Genomic DNA, 12,221 nt, shown 5'->3' on the forward strand with positions numbered 1-12,221 from the left:
CCTTGTGAGACCAGAGATGCCTCAGCTCTTTCTAGGCTGTGATTACCAATTTCCAAAAGCCTCCCAAGGGCAAGAGCACATCCTCAATAAACACGCTGCCTGTTTAGCACTAAAGGCACCCCATTATCTGTTACACTAATAAGCCTACAAAGCAACAGACTGAGCAGGAGCAGCACAGTTTCAGAACACCTTTTAATTGCAGTAAATGAGAGCAGCTCTCCCTAATCCTCACAATGACAGGGTACCACACTTCACATCCTCAAGTGCTGCTCAGAAGAGCTGCTCTTCCAGCACTTGCCTAATGGTCCTTTTCAGAATGGGGTCAGGTGAGCACCTCTTCTGCAGACCTGCCATAATACTGGTTTCCAAATTACTGCACTGTTCTGCAGCTCAGACCAAGCACAGAGTACTGTTGCTAGAAAAGCCAAGTGGTGGTTTTCTACCTTGCTGACTTGGATAGCTCATAGCAAGACAAGCAGCTCAGTAGTAACCCACTGTCCTTTGGCTAACCTCTGGGGTACCTTTAGTGCTTGGAGTCTGACTTCATATAGGCAGATAAGAGAGAAAAAACAAGAAAATAGTAGAAATTACCAGAAACTGAAATGCCACAAGAGCTCTAACAACAACAGAGCATATAGGATTCAATGCAAATTTGCAGATAAGAGAGCAGAATCTACCAAGTTGTGCTCTTTAAATAAACTTCTGGCGAGCCTCTAGGATAGCAAAGGAGAATTTTGCATATGGATTCTCATCCTGAAATAGAACAAGCCAAACTGAGACTGGGGAATTTCAGTTTTTACGGCTATATATAACTCAGTTCTAGGGTTATATAAATAGCTCAATTATTCTATACAATACCTCACACACCAGTCAGTTCAAGTAGTTGTTATTACTAACCCTAATCCTTTCCCCACTGCTGAACTCCAGCTGACCAGCCTCTCTCCTGCATCAGCCTAAGTAGAAGTTCATTCTCCGACAACCTCATGACCCACTCTTGGTATGCAATCTCCTTCACGTGATCTCTGCCTGTGTAGCAGCTTTCCTTCCCTTTTCTTGGTGAGTATCAGAAAACAGCCAGATACCGGCTATGTCTCTTCTCCCAGGCTGTCCCTTGGCACTGTGGATGGACCTGTGTGCTATGGGATATAAGCAGCAGCAAAGGATTTAGAGCACAGTTCAGCCTCTTTGGTTTTTACAGCTGGTTTTAACCAAAACCTCAGTGCTCTCCTCTGCACCATGTTTCACAAGATTTGTAGTGACTGTTACATCCAGTTGTGCTCCATGCTCCCCCTTTGCATTTCCTGCCCCAAAACACATTCAAAGTCAACATTCAAAGTCATAAATTTTTAAAAAGAACCACTAAATTAATATTTACAAAGCTTTGTCTTCATAAAGCACCAGGTGTTAAAAGTGCTTGTACTCTTCTTTTGGGATGCTACTAACCTCATGCATTCTGGATGCATTCAGGCTGGGATTTAAACCACTTACGAAGCAGAGTTACAAAACCAAACCCTCCTTAAATGTGGATTGACCACATGCATAAACATTCATCCTTTTTCTTCCACTAATCAGTCCTTTCCAGGATGCTTCCTAATAGCTGTCACCAGTGCCCTTTAACATTCTCTGCACCCACAATGAGCGTTTAAAAACTATTCAAATAAATGATATAAAATAATTGTAATATTTTTGCCTGTTCATGTGCTGTCCTTCTCGCATTCAAGAGAAAAAAAGCAATCAAAGTTATTATTTTATCACAGTAGACATACTTTAACCTCCCAAACACATTATGGACTAATACTACACTTGCATAACCTCATGGGTAAGTAGGTAACCTAGAAATACACATGCAAAGTCCACCAACCAAGCAGAGAAGTCAACATTCGGTTTAAGAATCATTTCTTCACCAGCATATTACTGGAAAAAAGTTTACTAAAAGCTTGAAGTTGGATTAGAAATTAAAGAAGGATCCAGGCACTGAGAGCGTTTCTTCCACTGAAGTATTTTCAAATGAATCTCAAACACAGCACTAAGCTACAGCAGCCTGAGGCTTTCATGGAGTGGCTCCCACAGGAAGCTAGTGTCACAGGTAAGGAAGGTGTCTGAACAACATCCACACTCCTGAATACTCAGAGAACAGTCTTGCCTTGTGCTGAGGCAGCATCTTGCAAGAACACAGCCATCTTTAGTGTTTCACCCAGGCCACTTCAGGGATGGACAAATAAACACAGCAGAGAGCAGTATTTTTAGGATCACTCGAGCTTGCATCAGATTCTGGAAGTAGCTCAACCATCATCAAAGCCTTCAAGCCACTGCAATATCAGCCCTTCCTCCCACAGCCCAGGGTGGCCACCACAAAAGTCAAGAATCACACATTCATCTCCATTTTTGCCTTTTGTAGCTATAACAATAAATGCTCCCTGGACTAAGTCAGCATAGCCTTTAGGCTATACTAAAAGCTGAAAATAAACTTAGCTGTTCCTTCTAATTACATAGGCACACATGAAACTCTGCACCTCCACTACATCCAGTTAGTATCCATGCACTAGAAGGACATGTAGATGAACATGAACATGCACTTCATGTAGCAGCTGCTGTCACTGGATACAGAACCCCACTGGCAGATGTTGTGATTGTTGTGGCACATGGTTAAACATACTGCTATGGATTGGCAGGAGTTTTGACATGCTGCCCAAACAGTACTAACCAGATTCTCCTACAGCATATTCCAGGATATCTGAAGGGTTCCAGCACATTCCAGGTTTCCTGCCTACCTGAAAAAGACGCCACTCAAATAAAAACCTCGAACAGATTGAAGAGAGCCCTCTAAGTTGCATCTACCTACCGCAGGAGGGTCCCATTCTGTAATAAAGATCACAATATTGGCTATACATTGCATAGTCCAATGCTCCAGTACATTATTTTCCATCTGTGCTATGGAGAGAACCATATCGTCAGTGCAGATCAAAGTGGAGTTGGATGTGGATGAAAAACGTGAGCAAAATGCTTCTGGAAGGAGTTTGAGCATTGTGCAGCAAGTACTAGATAAGGAGAGCTTTATTACTGTAACAAAGAACAATTGCTATCTAAATGAAGAATACAGCTGTACAGTCCTAAGAAGCCTCAGAACTAAAAAATAAAACCATTCTTAATAGTTAATGGAAGAACCACTGAGAAGAGAGTTAGTGTTTTCAGAGAAACACTGCAATTTCCTAACCAGATTTGTTGAAGCTGCTGAACACACTAATCTGGATTACCAAGTACAGAGTAATGGTAATCCTAAGTAAGCAGAAACCCCTCTTCTCTTTTCCTAACACTTAACTCTAATTAAGCCCAGAATAGTGTTTGCAATTAATAGACCGGCAGTCAGTAACTGCTTGGCCAGTAATTAATAGACCAGGGTCAGTAACATGAAGTTGAGCCAGGCTCCCATATTTAAAAATTACAGAATCATTCAAGAAACTAATAGGCCAAGTCATTTCTGTACGCTATGGTCCGTACCAGATATGATTCATCCATAAACCTAAATTTATTCAATATTTAAGTTCATATGCTGCTATGATAAATGGACTATGTAACACCAGCTAGATTGGCAATATTAAGATCATTTTATTTCAAGCTGTATGGATTTTCAAAACACATACAAATAAAATACTTATTACAAAATTCCATTTGCTGAAGTTTCTTCAGGAATATCCATGAAGCGTGATCCCAGCACACAGGTAAGTAACTTTATTACAGAGAACATTACAACATGGAGCAATAAATGTTAGTGAAACAGCCAGTCTTTCCAGATACATTACAATGAAAACAGTTTTCTTTCTCTTTGCTACATCCAACATTTGAATTTTATTGTTTTTAATAGCCAGGTCTGAAGTTACAATGCGTAAGTAAACTGACTGTGGAAGTCAACAGGCACTCAGTAGCCCCTAAAGGGAGATTAAGCTTTATTTTTCAAGTTCACTAATTCAGGGGTAAAAAAATCCCTGAGACACAGAAAAACAACAAACTCATTTTCTTTGCTGGAAAGATGTTTGCCAAAGAACACTGCCAACAGACAGCCATAAAGATAAACCGTAAGAGTGAAGAGTGACAGTAAGACAGAGCAAAGAAACCAACCTGTAATGCTTGGTAATGAGGAATGCCAATGTGGGGCAGCATGAGACTTCACCAAGGCTGCCTAGACTGCAAGAAAAGCATTCAGTAGAAATATATGCAGAGATACAAAGCACAGTATATGCACATGCCAACCTGTCATTAAGAGGAGAAGCACTTTTATAGTGTCATTAAATTTAATCCCACTTAATTATAAACACTATACAACTGACCTCAGAAGCTAAGCTATAAACAAGAACAAACAAAATATTGCACCCCAATTTCCAAGTCACCACCAGGACATGTATTACTTGAAGTCAGTAGATTAAGAAACACAGACCATATATATATATAACTTCTGGCGCTTGATGCCAATGCAGATTTGCTCAGCCACAGGTGCTTAACAGACCAGGTCATTGAATTCTCTGGGACCTGGAAACTGATCTCAGAAGCAGCACGCCTCTGACCTTCTAACTTCAGTCCCCAAGCTGCTGGTGGACATCAAAACTGCTCTATCTTCCATGAGTCATACCCCAGCAGGGTCCTGTTTCTTGCTACATGCTGTGACAAGGGTTCCCAACTACATCCTTTTCCTTAAGCCTATTGCACATACAGAAGTTGCTCCACTGAATTATGATGCCATGCTGATTTTCAATGCTATTTAACATGTAGGCAGGTCAAACTAGCTAGATCAAATGAGCTCACCCACACTGCTCACTAAGGCTGACCCAAGCCTTCAGAATGAAGATTCAGTACTTCCAGGCTTTTAAAACATCCAAAGCATTAAGAAGCGTGTTACAGCTGACATATCAAATACCACAATATAAGCAGCACTTGGAGAAAAGTGTGGCATAAGTAGTGAAAGCAAGTCAAAGCAGACTTTAGTCTAATCTAAACATCTAATCCTAAAAGTTATTATAGGTTTCACGACCAGTATACTTAGCCTACTACCAGCTACAAGTTTAGAACCATTAGCAACTAAACAAGTGGTAAGAGCAACCTTTACGTTCTGACCTACAGATCTATAAATTACCACTGTGGAGGTATGATCTAGTTCAAAAATCAGATTATCTTTAAACTAACTAGAAAGGAATTGTCATACTTATGCAAAGCCCTTGTGCTAGCCACACTTGCTCAAGAACAGGGCAAGCCTCTAAAAAACAGATGTTGATAGCATGTGCCCTGTGCTATTTTAATATCAAATTTCATTCTATCAGTTACTACTCTTACTACTAAGAGGATAGTAGTTGAGCTGAGCTACCCCAGCCCCTCTTCAGCTCAACTGTGTAACCAGTTATGTGCTTGGTTTACCAGAACGCGAGTAGCAAGTTCTCATAGATTTGCTGATACGCTACTTCATCAAAAGGCTTTATGAGAACAGCAGCTACACAGGAAGAACACATCACCTTCCCCAGCAAGGCATTCCCCAGTGTGCTTGTCCTTGGGAAGAGACACATCAAACTGTCACAGTTTGATCTGGTATAACTTTTTCTCTAAAAAACCATTTTATTACGGTATTTGTTCCACATAGGGATGTGCATTTTTATGGAGGGACTGCTATTCCAATTCTCTAAATGGACTCTCCAGACTTCAGGCCTAGATTTAGGTCACCAGTAATTGGACATGTGTGGAAAATGACCAGGCTCAGTTCAGTGTTGCTTAATTAATTTCTTAGTCTGTTGATTTGGCAGTTGTCCTACAAAACAGAACAGTTGGATATTTAAACTTGTATTGAGGAATACATTATGACTATAGCAAGCCTCCCAAAACCCAAGCCCCACTCTTCCGGTACTAGTGAAATAAATATTTTAAATTGCTGGGAGTATAAAGTAAAATCAGTTTTTGCTCCTCAACTGAGACTATCAGCTTGGTTAACCAAAAGGAATTACTTATTTGCTATAGCATTCAGATTAGGAAAAAGATCAAGCACAGGACCAAACACAGAAACACACAGACTTAACACTAAGACCTTCTCAAGACGAAGTACTGAATCGACAGGTGCCAAAGTTGCACAACTGATGGCACAGAACCAAATACAGCAACTTCCTATCTGGGACATTATATTCCCAAGCAACTGGTGAGTGTAACCACACGTTACTGCCACAGCATGAAACAGTTCTGCGTGTTATTTGATCTGTACCAGGCACCTTTCAGTACTGTAACTGCTCTCGGAGCAGCATGTTCATGAAGAAGACAAACTGAAATTAAATTTTATTCTGCTCCCAGGAAGCTTCTGCCACTGTTTCTTTTAGTCAGCTTGCTTGATGTTCTTTAAACCTTTCTGAAGGACACAGAACAGCCCCACTGTGCTGAGTCCCAGCCATCCTGCCAAGTTTTCTGTTGGAGCTCACTTCGCTACCATCTATTTACTTCACCACAGATCCCACATGCTTTAGGTAGCATTGGCTTAAGCCTAAATAGCAAATGAGAAGAGACAGCTGCCTCTCTACAGGAATTTTTCTCACTTGTGACCCTGGGGTCTGAGTTGGCAGAGCTATCTGGGCCTTACAGGAAGGCTGCTCCACAAAATGACCTTATAAAGCTCAATTCACATTAACTAAATATTTACTTTAGATCAGGAAGTATTGTATTTTTTGGTGAAGAAACAGGTTCTTCAGATAGTTCTATAGGATTCTCAAGCTGGCCTAACATACCTTGATTTAACATACAAAAACATCTCAAGTCCTTTTGCCAAGCAGTGAACTCTGCCAATAAAAAAAAGCCTGAAGACTGAAATAAACTCACTTTAACAATACTGAAAGGGAACAGATCTTCTCTTCAAATGCCTTATATACAGGGGCACTCAGTTAAAGTAAAAACAACATACAACAATATTTGCAAAAAAGCTTAATATAATCTTTGGAGTCTATAAACAATAAATATGAAAAGTGTACATGGCACACCAGAGCAGCTAAATATTAAAACAAGTATAAATTGATAACTTACCTATATTGTCAGCAATAAACTTGTTTCACTACTGTGATACAAGCTGCATATATGTTTTTCCAAAGGAAAACCACAGAACCAAGTTGGTACAGAAGGCGAGGGAGAAGCCGAGACAACAAATAACAAGGCACAAAAACCGCTCTTGCTGCAAACCTGTAAGGCACCACTGTGCAAATGTGAAAGTATCAAAACCTGTAGTGGAGAAATTCTAAATGTGTTCAAATGACTGAATAATGTATTTTAAAGATGACACTATGCTCATATATTTGGGAATAAAATTACTTAGAGCATTTATTTACACTTAGAGGCTTTTAAAAAACAAATTAGTGAAAAGGGTGAATTAATTGTCAAATACAGGAGTCACAGTTAATTTCTCCCAGACAGCTTCACAAGTGCAACTTGATCATGACCTATACTGGCCTTGTTATGAGTCCTGGATCCAATATGGTGCAGAGGGAAACACTGCTGCCCATTACATCAACCTGTGTGTGGCACACCAGTAATTTTAACCAAACAGACTTCAGGGACTACGATGAGAATAGACTCATTTTCAGTTGTCACAAAAAGTCACATTCAGGGATTGTAATACCCAAACTTGTAACTTACACCTCTAAGAGCTGGGCATCAGCAATCTGCTCAGCAAATCTGTGAGACAAACCTCAGCAAAACCCTCTTCCCTTACTAGAAGCTTACAGATGCACAATTAAACTTACAAACTCAGTTTCCTTTTGTTTCTTTCCTCTTATGTCTCATGATCTCTACTGCATCTTACTAGAGGATTTTGTCCTCTCTCTAACTACATAAACAGCTCTAGATTGCACTGAAATTACTTTATACATGTACAGGTTGGACACATTTTTGCAAGATGAGAACAGGGTTTCACTAATAACTAAAACTAATGATTTAGGAGGCACTCGGTTTTCCATAAGCTTCAGACACGTGAATTACTTTTTTACTTGGGAACAGTGTCAGCACACTACACTTCCAAAACTTCTGCTTCCATTCTTGCAACTTCAAACAACTGCACAGCAAATAAACAATCTGAATGAACGTGACTATTCAGTTATTGGCTAAATTTTGTTTTCTTACATGATATGTTTTAATCTTTTCATTCTACACTTAAATACCTTGCCACAAATCAAGACATTTAAGATCAGAAAACCTGTAGCTTCAGTGATGCTTAATCTACTGAGCTGCCAGAGAGGAAAATCAGGCCAATTTACTACATTTTAAATACCAGAGGAAATGGAAGAAAGAACAGTCTTCGGTGATAACATTCATAAAGCTATTTGCTGAAAGGCAGCGCCAGGTTAGGCATACTTCATTCCTTATATTCAGTCCTGTTTTAAGGAAATAATTTAAGCAAATACAATGTAAACAGAGCCATGTAGACTGCAGTAGTAAAGGACAATATCATTGATTTGACAGTTTTAAGGCCAACTATTTACGATTTGAAATATACCACGCTTTCCCATGGCACTTAATACGCTGAATGTTAGTACTGGGAGACATTAAACAAGGGTATACATACTTATGTTATACATGATATATACATGCAGCTTCAGTTCCTAAAATAGAAAGTTCAAGTTTACTTGCCCAAATAAAATCAATTTGTGAAAGACCACCTGTGTTTTCCTATATTGAATAAAGTAATATTACTATTTTAATGAATTTAGTGCAAACTGACTTAAGTCCAAAGACATACCATTCCTGGATTTTTAGTCACTACTTACCGATTGCCCCCATCTCTTAAAAAAAGAGCTACACATTTTTTCCTGAAAAGAACAGCAAACATGGGACAACTGGCATGTTGCTCTAGTCTATGTTAACAAAACTTGCTGATATACAAATCATGTTTTGGTCATGCAGCAGAGACCCATCCTCAAAATAATCCATCTCTTAATTCAAACAGTCTAAGAAGAGGAGCACAGTGCTGGATTTTAATTAGCAAGTCATTCTGGCCACGCCATACTCCAAGCTGACAACAGCAGGCTCAGCTTTTGAGAACTCTGACACGAATTCACTGTAGCGATTGTCTGCTGTGTTGCTGCCCTCTATAGTTCTTACAGTATCATTCACAGGGATCAGTGGCTGCTCCTTCTTGAAGCATGGCGGGGTCTTCAGTGCCGTGGGTGCAGGATGAGCAGGCTGCTGATGTTCCTTCACAAGGACTGCATCTGGCTGCCCATTTCTCTGCTTTATTTTCTGAAATACAGAGAATAGTTGCTAACAGTGAGCATGACTGATAATATTCTGTTTTGAAAGGGTGAATCCCCTTCTTTTGCTGGCCAAGTCAGCATCTGCAAAACCCTGTGTTACATACCCTAGGTTAGAAATGTAACAGTATTATTAAATGTCAGGCCACTGGCTAACACCTTTTTCCCCACAGTTTACAGCAGATACTGTGACCACTGCGCTTAAGATTTGCAAACTAAGCAGAAGGCAGAAAGGTTGCCTGTCAATGTCCACGGAAAAAAACAGGTTCTTCCAGGCTTGTCCCTTCTTTGGGTTACCATCAAGATGGGAATACTTTCTGGAGTACAGGCAGAAGAAGACAGGATTTGGTATTATTAGCAAGCAGGCAGCTGACAGTAGATCACAAGACTCTTGAAGACAAAAGAGCAACTTTCACACCTAAGCCCTTATATCCTTCCCAATAAAACTTCTAAAGACTTCTATTTTAGATCTGAAAAATGCCAATACAGTTTATCCAAATGCAGGAATACATCAAAAGATGAAAATTAGAAAGCAGAACTGGAGGAAAGGACCTATCCTGTAAGCACAGAGCAAAAGAAGAGGAAACATTTTGAGTAAGGGTTTGGGAATTTGTGGTGGGGTTTTTTTGGGTTGGGTTTTTTTTTCTCCAATCAAACAATCTCACCCAGTAACGTGAACTAGTTAACTGAACTGATTTTTTTTTTTTTGTTGACTGTGTTTGTGCCCTATTAGAACTGAGGCTGAGCCAGAAGACTCTGGTGTTTGTTGGCATCCAATTTTTTGAATGTTTTGAAACAGGAGTAGGAAAGCCTACATTGAGAGCTCAAGCAACAATTACATCTCTTCATCACTCAGGTGAGAAATGTGGGATCAGGTGAAGGTAACACTTTGGAACACAGTTACAGAAAATTCAGAACTGAGACTTTACATCTTGCTTATCCCTTCAGCTCGCTTCATCTTGGGTTTTCATCTTGCTGCTTCAATAGTGTAAAAACTTTTAAATATGCAATTAACATTTGAAACAAAGTGACCTATATTAATTTCATTATAGTAGGATCAGTTCAATAAGAATCTTTCCTCCTAGAAAATCTGTACTTCCCTCCTTCCACCCCTTCCCCAACATAGCAGACAGGAGTTGTGTTACCACTTCTAGATACATAAAAAATTAAAACTCCTAACTAGAAAACTTTCGTATCTCTTAAAAAGTGTTATTGTGAAGTTTCAACACCTTAACTGACTACAACACAGTATCAATTAAAAGCCACTAATTAAGTCATACTAACAGAAGATACGCTGTTCAATGTTTCCTGGTTTACTGTAGCACCTAGTAGAAATCATTTCTAGACATCTGATCTCTGCCTTCAAAAAAGGATTACAACGTACATGCCCCATAATTAGTGACTTATAAGAGCATGCACCTGCATATGAATTTAAAAGAAGGACAATACTTACTGCTTCCATTTTAGTAGCTATAATGGAAATAAAACCTTTTCAGTCTCCCTGGTTTAGCAGCACAGCTACATTGGCTGCATAGTCTGGCATTCATCACAGAGGCATACGGTGAAAGTCAAAGTCAACACTAGGCCATGCAGTAGTGACATTCATGTGAAAGCTAGCAGCATTATTATAGTGTGCAAGTGTAAATTTTAAGTCACAAGTACACATACTTATTTTTTTTAATACTTACAGCTTCCAGTTCTTTAATGTCTTCTTCCAGTTGTTTATTCTGTTCACTCATATTCACTATAAGATTGAACACAGATTGCCTGGGATGCATACTTCGATCAAACTGATGGTACATGTTTCTCCAAAACCTGCACAAAGCAGACAGTTTTAACTACACATGATAAAGACAAAATTGAAGAAGTGATACTGTATATAATTCAAACTTACTTAAAATTGAATGATACTGTATTTGGCTCCAAAAGAGTTAGTTCTGGAGAAAAGTCTGGATTATACAGAGGATTCCGATATTTCTTCTGTTCTTCCAGAAGGACTGGCCACAAGGAATACGTCTTCTCCTTTAATCTTAAAGCAAGGAAAGATCAAAGTCAAAACTTTTATTGCAAGCAAAAAACAAAAGCTGTACAGCTCAGCATAATAAAAATCAATCTTTTTAAATTTACCAGAAATACTTATAAATCTTGAATTAAAAACTCTTAGTAAAATCAATTTCTTCCTGGCCTATCCTAATGTTTGCTAGAACCGTCAGTATTACTGTAATTAGGTACTAATGTTTATGCTGTGCAAGTTTTGCGATAAATCCTTTAAAGTGCAGTTTGAGACAAAGATGAACTGATGTAAACTTTACAGAAGTTTTCTAGCTGAAAGCATTAGGAGACATCCTATTTATACTTCTAACTGACAATAATTAGTTTTGAGCAGGCAAGAATTTTAAGGTTACCTAAGAATAGACTGGGGCAGGGAATGAAGTGATGCTTCTAAACTTTAGCTTACCTTTGGGTGGTAGGAGCAGAATAAGCCTTAATTTCCCTATGAAAAAAATACACGGGATTTTTCCCCAGAATTAGAAAGACCTGTCTTCAGTGTGCAAAGGCATAAGAAGCACTGCTGTTCCCTAATGCTGATCAACATCATTTTCAGTACTACCAATTCTGCCTCTATTTCTATTCAGAGCCTAAAATGAAGAATATTTACAGGAGTTCTTAGCTCCCAGAATAAATAAGATACATTACAATAACATCTACTTACTTTAGTTCTTCTCTCTCTTTTTGGCAGTTTCCAATGAAGTTGCCAAACTGACATGAATGGACATGCTCATGGATCTGAAGGAGGAAAGCTTCATTGTACTCAAAGGCTTGTGGAAACTGCTCAGTCAGATTCCACACACTTTCTAAAAACTGGGTGAACACTGGGGAGATCTCTTTTGGATCACCGTCCAGCTGAGAACACCTGAAAAAAGATCCCATAAACAGATTAAAACCAGTTTAAGTTTAAAATCAAAA

General features: G+C 39.1%; 1 protein-coding gene across 1 annotated transcript in view; it reads right to left on the reverse strand.

Moving 5' to 3' along the window:
- Positions 1-3,582: 3,582 nt before the first annotated feature.
- MTMR6 (myotubularin related protein 6) overlaps positions 3,583-12,221 on the reverse strand; it is an 82,724-nt gene continuing 74,085 nt past the window's right edge. Inside the window, exons 12-15 of the mRNA XM_061374623.1 lie at positions 11,968-12,168; positions 11,149-11,283; positions 10,943-11,069; positions 3,583-9,243 (exon numbers count right to left, since the gene is read on the reverse strand). Coding sequence (XP_061230607.1) covers positions 8,983-9,243; positions 10,943-11,069; positions 11,149-11,283; positions 11,968-12,168 — 724 coding nt within the window. The 3' untranslated portion in view covers positions 3,583-8,982. The remainder of the gene's footprint in view (positions 9,244-10,942; positions 11,070-11,148; positions 11,284-11,967; positions 12,169-12,221) is intronic.

Source organism: Neopsephotus bourkii, unplaced genomic scaffold, assembly GCF_033783945.1.
Source record: "Neopsephotus bourkii isolate Nb327-2 ecotype Australia unplaced genomic scaffold, CSIRO-AGI_Nbou_v1 NB_1638, whole genome shotgun sequence".
NCBI classification, from domain to species: Eukaryota; Metazoa; Chordata; class Aves; order Psittaciformes; family Psittacidae; genus Neopsephotus; species Neopsephotus bourkii.